Consider the following 17,363-nt stretch of genomic DNA (forward strand, 5'->3'; position numbering starts at 1 on the left):
TTAGATGCTCACAAGTGCTGCAGTAGACTTTTAGATCACTCTTCCTGTCCAACTTAATACTCACACTGATCTCACTATCTTCAGAATACTGTTAGAACCCGATCTTTTCGACCTCCACTTGAATAAACACCAATTCCTCTGACAGTTACGAGTATTCAAATGTAATACCGGTCAAGCGAAAAGACATTTTTAGGACGTGTTTGGGAGGATTCTTTTAGGTGGGATGTTAGACAGTGATGAACCAATTTAGGTCAGAATTCACAATAACAGATTGCTGTACACATTACAGGTTTATTTTGTCCCTAATTTGAAATCATCTTTTAAAGGGGAATTTTTACCATTTTCGCCTCCTCAAATTGGCGAAGGATTACATTGAAGGTCCGTAATTGAATATATCACTAAACAAGCGCAAACGTAAACCCTGGCAAAACTATCACAAATTCGCTGCATATGTATAATGTTCATGCTCCGCTCTTTTGACAGCGAAAAGACTCCTACATCTGCCAATGTTCTGCGGAAAAATATTTGTTGCACGAAAAGGAAGGCTACCAAATGTTGTTTTTGAGGAATAATAAGAGTATTATCAATCCAGCAACTAGATTTATATTGATAACTATTACAAAGTTGAAATGTTTATTGCCATAGAGTTATATGGGATGAGCGCGAACTCTTGGATAATTGAATAATTGTTATTTCCGAATATATAAACTGTATAAATTGCTTGAAGTTACAAACGCAACATTCTGAAAATACACTGACTTACTATGCAACTTGAAACTGGATTATGGTATACTGTAATCTATTTAAAAACTAAACAAAATAGATATATACACACACATATGCAGTTGTCTACCAGACTTTCAGACATATTGGTCAGCTGGGTGATCTTGGCCAACAAAGCCCTTATCAAATAATAGTAGGGCCGAGTCTGTCACATGTCAGATATACTGCCACAGTCCCACATGCCTTCCAAAGACATCAATCGGTTGGTAGCTAGCTTAGTAATTTAGAGTGTCCATGGCAAAGATCTGTGATTAATAAGTAGGTTCAACAGTCCAGTTCTGGTGATACACCTTGGTTTGTTAATAAGTCTATTGTATACATTCATGTTTGCAACTGTAAGATTCCCAACTCAGCAGACTTGAAAGAACTTTCCACTTCTTAACACAATTGCAATATTTTCAATGGAGCAATATCAGCTCATCTGGCCGCAATCAATTAGTGAGACACTTTCAAACTTCTCAGCAAAGAGATAATACTTTGAGTTCCGTAAGAGCTGGTGTACATATAATCTGACATTATCAGTATATCTCAGTAGGATTCCAACTTTCAGTAGTACAGAAATAGAATTTCTGAGCAGGAGCCGACGCACATCTAATGGGAAGTAGTATGAATTAATAAGGCACAGTCAGAGATTTTTTTAACCAAGTCACATACCTTGACACTTCTCAGCGACACAAACAGCACATTCCCCAACTTCTTTTTTTGTTTTGTTTATAAAGATTTGTATTTATTTTATTTTTGGTATGCATAACAAACAGTCATTACAGCAAAAACAACTGTCGCACAGAGGGCCTTCACAAAAAGCATTGTTAAAGCGGCATCAATGATCCACGCAGAGCCAATAGAACAATTAGAAGGTACAGTGTATCTCACAGCAGTACACCATCAGAGGTACAGTAACTAAGAGGGTAATTACGATGGAGGGCTAACCGCCACCAACAGGCTGTCAGTGGCAGTATGCCCGGGATCCTGTGCGAGGCACCACCTGATTCCTGGCACACAGTACATGGATGTGAACAAAGTGGCTTTTTCTACTGCAGCTTGCGCTGCGCCCCTAGGCATTTTACCACCGCCTGCAAGGCGGTCGTATCCTAATAGGGCTGGTGGGACCGCCGACTTATTGTTGGGCCGGTCTCCTGCCTGAAACGATGGAGATCGATCATAATAAGGTCCTATGTTTGCCTCTCAGTGATATGATGCAGTCCGTATTCCCACCCCAATTTATATTCCACATTGCATGGAACACTTGTTAGTTAGATCCTGCCTCAAGCTAGGCCATCTCTGACCAATAGGTCCTTTATCCTACTGGAGGCAAACAAACATTCTTTAGTTACAAGTCACTTAGATATGACAGAGGTGTAGAACAGTGAGATGTCTCAGGGCAACAATTGCAGAGAAATGATACCACCATAATGTATATAATCTTGGATTCTAACTCGCTGAACCAAGCTGCTACCTTTTGCTATCAGATAGCTCTTAAACGATGCAAGCTTTTCCAAAAATCACAACATCTTTGGGCTAACGAAATTTCCAATCAATTCACCAAATAGCGGAAATCAGCCTTCTTATAAGATAAACCACCACTCTCTTAATTAATATATCATCCCATTGCTGGCGCCATGTCAGTTTTTCTAAGACACTTCTTTACGAAGAACATTCTGCAAGACCTCAATCATTGCTAGTGTGTATCCTATTCTGCATTACAAGAAATAGAACTCTCCTTGGAGACAAGTGAAAATTGGTGTGAGGTGCCCACAATATGATGACATTTTCATAGTGTTTAAGTAAATTTGGTGAGGCTTCCCAGACTGATCTGTACTTAGATTAGAACTTAACAGAACAAGTTATTGACTATAAATATTTACCTAGGCACATGTCTTTTCATGCCAATTAGAGCTAGTATTTCACAAAATGACACCAGAGTACAAGAAGAACTGGACTGATTATAGTAGGTTTGTTGCCACCAAATATTATATGATATACTTTTCAGCCCTTACCGAGGAGGAACCAACTGAAATCTCCTGGAGGCTTTGGAAAGCAGCAAAGGAGGAATGGAGGAAACTTGTAGTTATGGTTTTGACAGAAGCTGCACTTATTAAAGGCGGTCTTTTGGGGTTTGATCATGAACCTTTTCAGACTAGACTACTTGACCGCTGTGCAAAGCATAACACAAAATTTAAGAGCGGAGACAACTAGAACGTGGTAGGCCACTGCCTTGGCAGAATTTAAATAGGGGGAAAAGAACATTCAATTACTTACATGGACTATAAAGACATGTAAAATAAATAGTATTGATCACATACTCCATCCAATGAACTCAGAAAGGTTATTCTTTAGATTAGAGATAAGTAAAATCTGTCAAAGCAGTGAGCCAAAGTGGCCACACGCTTAGTTTTAACACATCTCGGCATTGGTCACTGCACAGTTGCTCCATTTTTTTAGTTCTATTTTTCAAGGGAAACTTAAACTTGATGTCTTGGGTGATGCCGCTATATTAACAGTCTCATAATCCAATAGGAGCACAGACAGATTGGAAACCTCTATCCTGAATATCAATACTAAACTATTCTCCAGTACTTCTAATAGATTAAAGAAAATACTCCCGCTCTTGAGTCACATTGAACAGACAGGTTTCATCGCAAACAGGCACACAGTAGTACAGACAAGAGATCTTGTAGACTTCAGTCGAGTCCATCCCTTACCATTGGATGTCATCCCAACAGACGCCTCCAAAGATTTAATGCAGCATTACCTGTCAGTATCTTTGGTATACCTTGAATTTTTGAGGGGACCAGTCATACATTTATCCAGGTAAACAACTATATTTTGGTCCTCATTGTCCGTCGACCAGGATATTAGTTAATGGTACATTAACAGATTATATCGAACAAAAGACAACCCCTTATCCCATGCCCTTTGTTAGCTAAATTTCGAACCGACAGGAGAACTCTTATTGCAATAACTGGCAGTGAAAGATAGCCCTTTGTACCAACGACGTTTTAATTTAAACCCCCACTCCTACTCCTTAATTGTATGCACTTGCTAAATTAATTACCGACTTTGGTAGTCATGATATACAGTAAATGGGGCGCGTCTGAGGTGCTTTGCTTGTTTACAGACTATCAATATCCTTTGGCTCCACCGGTTTTTATACGTCTGAGCATACAGAATACAGCAACTCTTGAGGATTTGGTGAACTTAAATCGAGAGGGTTTGAAAGATATTAAACTGTAGCCAGGAACAGAATGCATTGGACCATAATAGATAGATGTAAAAAAAAATGTTAAATGGTAGTAGTTCCAACAAGCTTTAATGTTTCGTTTGCTCAATTCCCTTCTATTGTGTTTGGTCAGTATTACAGAAACTTCAATCCATACTAATTCAATTTGTATGTGCACATATAGGGGCTATAATGTCCTGAAAGAAGATTAGAAGGTGCTTGCTGATGGATAGATTGGCTTTTCCAGAGGCATAGTTGTATTGTTGGGTGGTCATATTATGACATGTCTCATTCTTGTGTGGGTTATATGCAACTATCAAGAAATAAGATTTAGTTTTGGCTATGACCTTACCCAAGAGTAGGTTGTTTCTTGGAAGGGGTTTGACAGATTTCCACCTCAAGCAAGATAAAAAGGTACAGTATTTGACTTTGCTCTGATATCTGTGCACATAGAATGACAAACATAGGAGCCATTTAAAATCACAGGTTTCTCCAGGGGCTACAGCCACTTTAAAGGATTCCTTACGTGCCCCTCTCATGCAAGCTGGTTTACGTATAATTGGCGAACTAGTAGATGAGCAGGGAACATCCTTACTTGGACCGGAACATTTCCTGCTCAAGACTCAAAATTGATTCCAGTGGTGAAAATAGTAGCCAGTTTACAATTACAAAGATGAAGACAGAATCTGATGCTCTTTTAGTATAATATACTGGAGAACTGGCGATCTTCTACAAATGTTTTTTGGCGATCGAAGAGCATTCAATTTTGCCTCCACGACAGGGTGATGGGAGTGGTTTACAGATGACCAACTGGCAGACATTTCGCAAGTATCTATCTTTCAAGTTTAAGAGAAACCACTTCTACACCGTTAATAGGATATGCTGGGCTTCAGCAGAGAGGTACAAGCCGTGGGACCAACCAAAGATGTCATGATGAAAAGTTGCTTCCGCTGATGACCTGCATTTATTTTTTGACAGATTTTTTTTTATCTGCATTAACGCTTTTTGGATGGCGATGAGTTGATCATTAATAAAGTGAATGGTCACGAGGTGACTTGAATATAACCAAGGTCATTTTTGGTATTCTGCCCCACCTAGCAAGTCTACACTAAAGCTTTTTTGTATATGGTATTAGCTCCAGTTCAGATTGGTGTTAATAGATTTGGGAGACCTTGGCCACTTTTGATGACGGGATTTTTGCATCTTAAGGGCACTGTGGTGATGGAGTTGTCGGTGGTAATATTGTGCAGGAGTCTTGCTCCTTTATGTGAGAGGGGACATTGACGTAATATTTCAACGGTAATATGAGAATTTGACAGAGTAATATTAGGAAATGTAGTGGGGGTGTAATGAGTACAGGGCTGCAAAAGGCGTGTTGGAGATTCTGGTGGCATCAGAGAAACTGGTCAGTTAACTGGAATGAGCAGATTGTGTGGTATAGGATCAGGCTAATATTACCTTTCTGGGGGAAGAAACTGTCCCTCAAATGTATAAGTAGGTGATTAAATCAACCTAAGAGTAAAATACAAAGGAGATGGACAATTCCTGGGACTTTAAATAACCATCATTAAGTCCAAATGAAGGGAGGTGACAAGGCAGCTGAGAATTATACATACTTTAAGTTCATTTGACAAGTTAATGGAGAAGAATGATGACCCAATTAGGTGCTCCCATATGGTAGATGCAGGAGTGTAACATTTACTGAGGCTACAAAGGAGTGAGAGAACAGGGTAGTAAAGAATAACGCAGACCGCCATTACCAACAACGGGTTCACTGGGAAGTATGACATCTTAATCAAGTACACCCTGATGCTGATGAGGCCTAGCACTCCGATATCCCTGTCTGGCCCTGTTGGCATGAAGGTGAAAAGACTTCTATCTAGGTGTCAATGGGCACTGCAGAGTGACCAGGGCCAGACTGGGAAGACAAAGCAGCCCTGGCAATTTTCTCAGATCAGTCCCTGCCTGGCCCGGGGAGGCTGAAAACACTTGCTTGCTACTTTTGTAACTGGGGGCAGATATTGCAGCACCGCTACAAAACTGGCCCCCACCCTTCCAGTCTCCCAGGGAAACGCATGATGCACGGTACGGCCAGTCCGGCCCTAAGAGTACCCGTTTTAGCCCAAAAGATGTTGCTGGCGTCTTCATCGGACTGATCAGTGAGTGCCTGAGCTCGACATACTGCGAGGAGTGACCGGGAGGGAGATGGGGGGCAACAGAGTCTCATGATTATCTCAGATGATAAAAGCCTCTTGGCAGATACTATGAGCTTACAAAAGTAATCGGTAATCTAAAGCCTAAAAATCAGAGACCATGAGAGCTTGACTGGAACAAGGAAATGTGTTGGGTGAAGAGAAAAGAGAGGCAGGAGCATGAGATGTATAGGCGAAAAGAGGGAAGGATTAAGTCCAAAATGGATGGAGAGGGTGGAGAAAGGAGTGGAAAGAGCATCAGAAAAGGAGAGCAAGAGTATCAATGTTGGCGCAGGGAGGTACGAAGTGCTTAGTTTGAACTGGCGGTTACAGTTGGGGCCCACCAGTACTCATTTTTGGGTACCAGAACATATCTTTACTCATCAGACTTCCACCCAGAGGAAGAGAGAGAAAAAACAAAAGGTGGGAAGAAAGAGGAAAAGAAAGACAGAAAATAGAAATAAGGTAGAAAGCACGGATGAGAAAGAACCTGCAATAGTGAGCTAAATGTGCAGGGAATGTCTGGTGGTGGATGAAAAAGGCATGAGGTGGACTCAAGACCGGATGGAGAGGGTGGAGAAAGGAGTGGAAAGAGCATCAGAAAAGGAGAGCAAGAGATAGGGAGCACTAGAAGTGGGCAGGGAGAAATCAGGTGAAACAGAGGTAGGTTGTGTAGTGGTATGTTCAAGAATGATGTGTCAGGGTCACATTGTCCATTACATGAATGATATGTCCCTTCTGTATGTCTTTGGTTCCTTTGTGTATGCTGGCGCAGCGGTGTATTGGTTCCACCAAATTTACAACAGTGCATCTCATGGTGTGCAGATAGGTACTGTAGGAAGCCTATTATTTTTTCCAAAGTTTACAGATTTAACAGTTCGACAGATTATCATGTGCAGACCTGCAGCATGCGATTCCTGCACCAGCAATAAGCAATATACTCATCTAAAAAAATTCCAACACAGCTCAGTCGGTGGGTCAGGCTGCAATTGCCACTCCCCATCCAAACTGGATTCCATGTAAAATCTAAGACTAAGCATGATCGGCCACATAAACAAAAGACGGATTTCGTAGCAACGCAATTTCTACTACCAGCAAAGTTTCAGGTGCTGTTAACTCAAAAGTACCTGCACTTCACTGGAGGTCTGCTGTAAGTGAAACTGGGTGGCCTGCATAGGCACTTCTCAGTATGGTCTCAAATACTTTTAAAGGAAGAGCACTGATGCTTCTCCCGATTGCTGCATTTTAAAATGGACGAGTAGCATTACTTCATGTTAGGGCTGCTGTGTGTTTATTGGGATCCCACCAGCACTTGTTAGCTTGGCTGCAATTATTTTAAATAGAAAAGATGAAGCTGCATTCTGCTTGCCCTGGATAAACTGTGCTGAGTAGTGAGATCTGCATCTGGGCAGAGCACCTCTCCTGGAAAAGGACCAGCTGAACGTAGTTGCATATGTACCTGTACAAATCTTTGTGGTCATGCACAAATGTTTTTACCACTACACTCAAATGCAAACTTCCTAACTTTTTACCTGCTTGTTTTTATGACTTGCAGCTTTACAGTAGAGAGATATTTGCCCTCTTCAACGTTCCTACCCGCAGATAAAGTAAATACTTTTTTCATTTCTTGAACCTTAACAATAAAAAACGCAGAACTGTTGTATTCACCTCTAGCGTCTGCCTCTCCCAAAGATTCCATTCCTGCAACACAATAGGGACAAATTACTCTGATATAGTAGGCAAGCCTCGTCTTTTATTTCTGTACTGGTTATAGTGCTGGCCTGCTAATGGTTTGAGAGGAGTATGTGCTTTGACGACAGTGGCAATGGTACTTACCAACAGGGGATAAGATGTTGATGGTCCCTGGGGGGCTCTGGTCATCCTGACCACTTCCTTTCTGCTTGTTGAAAGGGTTGAGGTGGGCCTGACGAAAGCGAACCAGCTTCTCATCATATTCCATATCAGGGCAACCTGTAAGTAACAGACCCAGGTGAGAGACGAAAGAGTGCTACTGACACCACTCACAAGAAGTAAATGTGTCCAGCTGCCAATGCTCATATCGAAAGGGCTCTTACTATATGGATGAGGACAACACATAGTCAAGGGAACCTCCCGAAGCAGGCAGGGCACCAGTATTGACAAGTGAGAAGCAGAATAAAAGGACACAACATCCTGTTAGTTCTGGAAGATGCGCCCAATGCATGAATACCAAAGCATCCACAGAATGTTTATGGAGCTTATAAATGATTAAGGCTTACAAAAAGAATCCTAGGATCCTACAATCCATAGGTTGAGACATGCAAAAAAATGGCACTGTCCCTGAGGCATGCAGGGGAACTAGGTATCCTGCTTAGAAAATAAAAAGCATGCAGGTAATAGTTATAGTTTAGACAGTAAAGGGACAATGTGGCATCCCAGGGTTTGGGCAGACACGGGGCATTTCTCTTCTCTACGGTATGCTTGCCTGATGCATGTATAGCAAAGACCCCCACGCTCAGCAAACGTGCAAGTAGCTCGTCTACTCCAGTTTTTGTCTGATTCTTGTTCTTTTACTATTGTCCCATATTAATGAAAACTACAAGTATAGAATGCATAGAAAAAAAACAGGTATGGGTAGCCAACTCGTGTCAACATGGGCCAGTTTACAGATTCTGTGCTCTCAAGAACTGTAATGAGGGAAACGTATTTATAAGTTGGGTTTCCAAGAAGCTAAAATATTAAATCAAGGGGCGTTCCACATGCAAAGTTAATCTATTCTGTGTATGTGTGCATGAATGTGGAGTATTGCATGCTGGGAGTTGTAGTCAAACACAGGAAAGTGCCATACTGTGCACAAAAGCATGCGCTTGGTGCGACTCTAAAGAAGGAAACAGACTGTGAATGCTTTAGAAATGCTCTCCTCAGCCACCCAAGACAATACAGTTCAAGCACTTTTGTGCATAAAACAAATCATGGTCTGATGTTCAAGTGGCCAAACATGTTGAAAACCTGGTGACTAAGTTCCATTTGGCACGACCACTGGGTGGGTAGCAGATACTTGCTGACGTTGTATGGATATGTGCATCCAAGTGATTTTAAAGATTATGGGCCATCCTATGCCTAAATGGAGAGCCCATGTGTTCCCATCTCCCATTAGGCATATACACATTCAAAGTCTTCTGGAGAAGACAGGAAAGGAACTGAGCTGTGACATATGTAGATGGTGTCTTTGCATTAAGAGGGAGGTGACACAATACCTTTTGCATCATTAAGATGTGCATGCAGAGAGGTTGGGAGGTTTGCGTGAAAACAAAAATAATGGAAAGGGGTGTGACTGACTAGGGCAAGAAGTTTCCCTCTGCAACTGTGGCCATTGAGAGTGCTCTCTATTCTACTGCTGAGAAGGGTGGAGAACTTATCTTAGATGTTCTTGTTCTGGGAACATTTCTAGGTGTATAAAAATGGAAATCGTGATGAGAACATGTAGATGGACTACATTACTGACTGTAGATGTGGGCAAACAATATAGGTTTTAGTCCGGCTCAAGTCAAATGCAAACCAGAGCTCTGTCCAAGCAAAAGGACTGGTCCGGCTATAGTTATGGGCAAATATTTGGTTGTGCGAAAAACCAGAGCTGAGGCTGGCTATCCTGTAAACCACAGTCGAGTTAGTCTTCTCGTACCCTTTATTTAATGCTAGGGTCCTTGTACCTTTTACATTTTTTAACAATTCGGTTATAGGTTTAAATTTCAGAGTGGTCACTTCTTGTGCTTGAGCAGATCCTGAACTTACCACTGGGTTCTACTGCAATTTTGTTACTTGCCCAGCAATATATAAAGGTTCTGGGTGCTGTATTGAAAGTTAGGTTGTGTACAACTGAAGCCAGAGATAAACTTGATCCAGCCCTTGCTCACAGAACAAATGCTATATTATCTTGCCACGCACACATTGTCTGGAACATTGTCCCTCGCATACTCAAGAGACTTCAAGCCACTGGTGATGGATTGTGGATTAGTTTGGACTCGTTACATTTGGTCCACAATGTTACAAACAGACCTCAGGTTCGCTGGCTTGAGGTGAACAACAATATGCAGACACTGCGAGGGCCTCTGTCTAGTTGTTGATGCCAGTAAATGAACAATTAGCAGAGAGACTTCGATTTGGATAGAACGACAACATACAGATATTTTGCATACGCTCTGTCCATTTTTTCTCTGGACCTGCCAGCGGTTACAAAGAAGGGATTTTTCTAGGTGCTGTAGGAAAGGATAGTCAGTTGCTGTGGAGGTGTTGCAGGTGGTTGCCGCCAGCTGCTCAGGAGAAGGGGGAAGGTCTTTCAAGTCGCAGAAAGCGCCAGGGAAGAAGTGAGCTGTGGCTTGTGGGTCACTGGCGCAAGGTTTGGAAAGCTGGAATCCTGGCTCCCAATCATATCAAATGTCTTGAGGGGATTCACTTGCCCAGCTCAAGGGAGCCTATGGACACAATGGGCCAGCGAGAACAGATATGTTGGAGTAGTTGAGCAACACACTTCGCACATTAGCTATTTCTAGCAGGCCAATGGATGGAGAAAGGCACCACAGGTCTCAGGCCACTGAGCTCAGTCTGAGGTCCACAATATGCAACAATAAGATTCCCATGCATGGCTTTAGAAGGGGCAATTCGATAGGTCAGTGTGGGTTTCTGTCTCCCCAGCTGCAGCCAAGGTTGGCCTCAAAACGCCAAAGGAAAATAAGCTGGTGATAGTGAACAGAGATGATAAAAGACTCCGGTTAGGAACAAAATATAACCCTGACACTTATGGTAGGAAGGTGCACTCTGAAGAAAGAATAATGTCCCTTCCTCACGGACTCCTTGCCTAATAACTGATTGACTGGGCCGCCAATTCTGAAAGAGCGCGGGGGCAACACAGTCTTTTGATGGGGTCCAGGGCCATCAAGAAGGAGAAGGAGGTAAGACTGTTTATTTCTACTTTTTCTCGGATCTGTTCAATCAGTGCCTGAATTTCAGGAAAGAGGCTGCCATTAGCTTCCCAAAAGAAATGTACTGCCACAAATGAAAGACTTCCTGGGTTAGCCTATAAGATTTATGAAATGGGGAGTATTTACCAATATCAGAGCTCATTGCGGAGAGTGTGGCAGCTGCTGAACCAAACTGAAGGCATGCAAAGTGGAAGAGAAATGTTTGCCACAAGATAGATGCACTTGTGGTGAATACGGGATAACTAAAGTGATCTTGAGGCCAATGCACCAGACTAAACTGCTGAAATATCTGAAGTACAGCCAGTGACGCAAGATTGTGCATGAAGGTGAAGATTGTACATGAACCATTTAGAGAAGTTGTTTCACCCTGGCAGATGTAATGTGGGAAGGCACCGAGTGATAGGAAGTCAGCAAGAATTATGCCAGACTCAAGATTCCCCATAACAAGTAAGATATCTGCCAGTCAACTATCAAGAACGTCTCCCACATTATCACAAAGAAAGAAATCAAAGTGAAACCTGAAAAGAGGCAAACTCTCAGAAACTCGTATAAAAGTGCATTGGAATGAATTACAGACCTTCTTGTGGTTCCATACTCAAGAAGACTAGTCACTGGCTGAGCCGAGACTTAACACGACTGATGAAAAGGCATCCTTCAATAAGAAGAAAACCAACCCATCATACAGAACTACCACAAGACATGTCTACCTCCAGGAACTCAACAGATTAAAGACTGTAGAAGCACTACACGTTGTAGTGGACACGCTTGATGCTATTGCGACTGTAAAAGTGAATCCTGAGTCTGGCTTCATTTTCACGGCTACACTAGTGGCAGCTTAGCTTAAGGAACCCAGCATCTCTGTGGTTCTGAACTAAAAGCACGTAGAATAAATATTGCCCTGCACTCATCCTTAGTCTCATCTTATCCTAAAAATCTTGAACTTCAGTACAGATGTCGTCCAACAAGAAACCAAGAATTTGCTGTCACACCTTACAATTCCTGGTGCTGCCACAGGAATATTGGGAGATGGGGCTGAAGTCACTTCATGGTGGCAATTGGCATATTAGGACCGAAAAACCCCTTTATATGGTTTGATTTCAGGAAGCTGGAGAAGTACCTTAAGAAGTGCATTTGCTACACCCCCTTAAAAATTTGCTACAAGTCATTCACTGAATGTGTCACTTTAAAAACATTTGGATCTCATCTACATGGGCTTCACGTCATTTGCGGTCAACATCTAGGATGTAGCAGCAGTCCTGATTACAGACTATTTCACTAGGGATCCCTCCAAATTACTACAACAATTCTGCTTGCTTGGGTGCCTGTTCCAAAAAATATAGGAGTTCTTGAGTTCTCAAAATTACATGTTTTAGATCAACAGATTGTTTTCGAGCTTGGTACCACTGCATTAATTGTGAGGTCAGTTTATCTGGAAGATCTGCAGAGATCTTGATTGTTAGTAGCATATATCATTCTGCATATTGGACAAACACAATAAAACAACAACGTTTGCAAGGGTCCTATTTAAAAACACTTTTATAACCAATGACTGGTAAGCGAGACCTCATTAATACCTGAGAATAGATTGTACAAAATAGTTCATAAGTGAATGCTTTCAGTCAACTAAACTGAGCACATTCTCATAAACCTTCTATGATTTACAACTTAGAACCCAGGAATTTTAAAAGGGACTGTCATTTGCTGGGGCTTATTAAAACTAAAAAGGTCTGGGATTGTTAGGGGCACTCTTGAGACTTGTTTACAGAGCATTGATCTGGAAGTCACTATATCAGATAATAAAATGTGCATTTGCATTTTCTTAAGGTCGGAATGTCAAACTTAAGTGCTGTTGCTGTAGTATACAGAAGCATTTTTGGAGATGACTGACAGTTAGCGGATGGAAGGAATTTTGAGAATTTATTGCAACAAAAAGCCAGGTTGTGAAATAGAAAATCCAATGCAGTGACTTGAAGGTGATCTTTTCCCTATGGAAGTCAATTAAACTATTGAGGCTTGGCTGAAACTTGAGCAAGTTCCCAGAGATGAAAAAGGACAAGGGCCGCAGCATTTTGAGTTTACTCACAGGTCCAAATAAGAACATTACAGAACTTTGTAAATGTAGCAGATGTGCAAAAGGAATGACTTGAGGATAAAACAATAAGGGAGATAATGAGGAGCCTTCTAGAACCCCGGTTTTGGAATGGAGATTCGGGAGTCTAGTTAAACTGTCTTTGCTCTCTCAGAAAAAGGGAAATAATCCACTATAAGGACTGGCCTGAGATGTGACAATCAGCAGGATGATTTAGGAGGACCTAACGGTCGACTGTATCCGGAGTTTTTAAATCCTTTTAAATGCTCAAAATTCAAGCTTATTTTTTAATGGACTAGTCATTTCTACAGTTTTTCACTCTGCTTACTGTGCTCCTTATAAGTACAGCGCTATTATCTATCTGTCATGCTGTCCATGCAGGAGGGCTCACAGATAAACTTTGTCACCACTCACCTCCCTCACTTCCTCATGAGATTGAGGCACTGTGAGTAGTAAGAGTAATTACTAGTGGTTGAGATTAATTCAAGCATTCCACGCCCCATCACTTCTTTGTTCTAGTGGTATGGCACATGTGAGCAGTGCAATGCTGAATAGTCACTTATATGTAACTCTACATTTTAATTAGGTCTGGTAGAGATTTAAATTGAATTTGCTAAGAAAGGGATGGTGTTTGTTGGGACCTGTAGCCATATATTGTTTAGAGATCACTGGCACAGGACTCTTGATTTGTTTACATGTTTTCTTCTACCTAGCAAAAATTCAAGTCTTTTGGGGTTAAACTAAACAAATCATGTGAAGCCAGTTCTGTCTGCTAATTATTACTGAGCATTTCAATTTAAATATGGTGTAGTTATTTGAAATGCCTGGTGTTTATTTGTGGTCAACTTTAAGAAAAAAATGTACATCAGGTACGGTTTACATTTCTTCAATAATAGAATGCTGCTGTACAATTCAAGGGTTGAGGGCGTTTGATTAAGGCCAAGCAGATAATTTAAGTTACTAGACTTGCCGGTCTGGAAACATTTTTCATATTTTTCAAGACCAGGTAATGTAATGTAATGCAATGTGTCTTGTAAAACGCACTGCTGCCCTGAGGCATCGTGGCGCTGTAGACCGCTGGGGAACCCGTCCTGGCTATCCGTGAGATGATCCCTACTGGGTATCTCCAAGGTGAAACCAGGCATCCCCGGCGAATGTGGGGGGCCGTTGTAGAGATGAGGCAAGCTAATGCCCAGAGTTGCCGAGTGTGATCCCTGGTTAGAGTAGGCACCGAGGCGAGAATTATCGAGTCCGCTGATCCTGTTCCACGACCCTGCCGCATCTGGAATTGAACCCTGGTCCCGGGCCGTTCTCTGCTTCCGGGTCTGCCGCCTCTAACCAGTGAGCCACACCACTCCACTGTATCGACTGTAGCTGAGAGATCTAACAAAGTAAGGCTGCTGCCTCTACCTGCTATAACCCATATACCAGGCAAACAACCACATGTCAGTACCTAGCATGATTGAGGTCCAGTTGGCATTGGGGGGCTTACCAATAAAAATTTTTAGATGTACAGTGAGATGGCTAGTTAAGATGTCCCTCTCCTCTCTTTAAAGAGTCCTGTCCAAACCCACTTCTATTGCTACTGATTTAAACCAGCTTCAGGTCCATATTGCCTCAGACATTTTAAGGCATGGGCAATGTGGGCCCTGGCCCAGTGCCTCAGCATTTCGGGAGGAGGGGCCCTGATAGAGCGAGCTCTGTTTTGCAGAAAGTCTTGCCCAATTGACCCATAATAATTTTGAAACAGATTGAGTTTGGTTTTTTTTTTAATATAGCGCGAACTAGACCCGAGACATCGGGTATCAGAGCGCTTTACATGAGCACCAGTTTCTTTACAGATGGACACATTTATTTTTGATAGGCACTGGGAGATTAAGTGATTTGCCAAGAATTACAGAATGTTGAGTGTCCTCGCTGAGACTCGAACCCGGTTCCCCAAGCTTCGAAGTCGACTGCTCTAGAAGTAAGGCTACATCCTCTCCCCAGATTGTTTTAAATACGGGTTTCCTTAATTATAGGTTTAACGTGGGAGATGTCAGAGTCTATTACAGACATTTTGCAGAAACACGTTCTGTTTGTTTTATGCAACTTCCATAAAAAAAAGTTTTTTTTACATCAAAACAGAACCTCATTTATAAGAAATGGATGAGTGTCACAGAATTCCTTTGCAGTAATATTAGTGACCTGCTGCTGTGGAACAATATTGAAAACACACATCACTAACCCTAAATATTAGATGTAAACACATTTCGAATATGGACCAGTGTGCCTGTACAATGTCAGTAAACTGCCCAAAGAAAGCATGAAAGCGTTGAAATTGGATCATAAATTCAAAACAGTTTTGAACAGGGGGCCCAAAATACATTTGGCCAAGGGCCCCCAAAATCCTTAAAATGCTTCTGCATCTTGCTAGGCAACTCAAGCATACCTGCCAGCAAAACTACAACTAGGATCAGGACCCAATCCCTATAAATTCTCTGTAGGTAAAATGTAAAGAAAAACTGTTGAATTCCTAAGATTGACCCATTCTGAGAATACCCTTTAAGAAGAATAGTTACAGCTCTGGAATGTGAAAATCTGTTTGACGGGTGGTGGTAAAAAGGTTTATTGCCAAAGCACCAACGTTGGGCCAATGTCAGCAAGAAAACATTTGTCACTTCAGATGCGTCATATTGTGCTTAGCCAATCTCAGTCTGGCTGAGACTGCTGTAACATGAGCACATTCCATAAATTACATATTGGGATTCCAGGTTTTGAAAGCAGGACGATCGATTGAAACTGCGCCTGGCTGTGATAAAGTTGGGTGTCTCTCATCTCTGAGCAATTAAACTTACTAGAACATCATATTGGTCGAAGTGATCATTATTGTAATATGACAATTTTGGCGACGAGGATGGAATTGTGGTAAGACATGCTTGTACTTGTCTTTATAATTCCCTAGGAAATGGTTTGTGTGAGAGAATTAACTAATTGGTGAAAGGAACAATGAAATAAGCCTGTACTTGGTGAAAGTAACAATGAAATAATCCTGTACTGCTGGTATCCAAGTGCAGATGGCTATCAAAGAGATGTTATGGGAGAATCACACTACTTTACATGTTAAAACAGGGAGAAGTCAGCATGAAATGATGCGTGGCAGACAACCAGGCACCAAGTTGGTACCCTCCTGGATGCGTGAAAGTGTCATTGGAAGGAAACAAAATTGCATGACGAAGAAGGGACAAGAAAGATTTATTCAGGTGGGAGACTGGGTAAAGGTTAAACCAGGAGGTGTTTGCAAGAGTTTGTCTACGTCTAGATGCACATTTAAAGCCAAGTTCATTGGTGGGAATTGGTTTAAATTGGACAATGGACAAACATGGAGTCTTAGAAGGGTAGCTTTATATAAGAAACAGGGTGAGGTAAGGATATGGCTATGGATGGAGGAAAATCACGTTCACCATGGTTACTGATAAATGACCGTGAATTTACAGGGCCTCAAGCAAACAGAAGCTCAAGTGACAGAGTAGAGAGAACATGTGGATCATAAATTATAGGACAAGCAGAAACAGAAACAAAAATAAGACAAACTCCTGTTTATTTGTGGGATTATGTATGCGGTTAGGGCAATTTTGGGACTTTAGAGCATGCTGTCATTTGGTTTTATGTAACAAATTAGTACAGCTACATAGTATCATGAGCATTGATTGTTCTTAGTGGGTGGGGGGGTCTTTCTCTGTATTACTGTGGTATGGGTATTTGCATGTGTTGTGTACTCTTATGTTTTAGGTCTCTTTTCTGTGTTTAATGTTGTCAGTTGAGTTGTCTGCTGGGTCATGGAATGTTATTATGTTTGTAAGGGGTTGGTCAAAATTATGTGCAAAAAAAACGATGGATTTAGGCCCAGATCTCTGTGCTGGGGTGAATGTATGACATTGTTCTGCATTCTGTCCATTTATTTATTTATTTATTTTTAGAGTTTTATATAGCGCGAACTTGAACCGATTAGGTTATCAGAGCGCTTTACATAGCACCAGTTCCGTTACATGTTATCAAAGCACTTTACATAGAATCAGTTACGTTACATAAGGAACACATTTCTTTTTGTTCTAGTGAATAGGGTTATCTCTTCACACGGG

At 41.6% G+C, this 17,363-nt stretch overlaps 1 protein-coding gene across 1 annotated transcript in view; it reads right to left on the reverse strand.

Annotated features, from left to right (window-relative positions):
* Positions 1-17,363, reverse strand: part of DEF8 (differentially expressed in FDCP 8 homolog) — a 185,271-nt gene that overhangs the window by 162,745 nt on the left and 5,163 nt on the right. The window contains exons 2-3 of the mRNA XM_086945782.1: positions 8,032-8,166; positions 7,864-7,896 (exon numbers count right to left, since the gene is read on the reverse strand). Of these exons, the coding sequence (XP_086801908.1) occupies positions 7,864-7,896; positions 8,032-8,155 (157 nt within the window). The 5' untranslated portion in view covers positions 8,156-8,166. The remainder of the gene's footprint in view (positions 1-7,863; positions 7,897-8,031; positions 8,167-17,363) is intronic.

Source organism: Lissotriton vulgaris, chromosome 12 (assembly GCF_964263255.1).
Source record: "Lissotriton vulgaris chromosome 12, aLisVul1.2, whole genome shotgun sequence".
Classification (NCBI taxonomy): Eukaryota; Metazoa; Chordata; class Amphibia; order Caudata; family Salamandridae; genus Lissotriton; species Lissotriton vulgaris.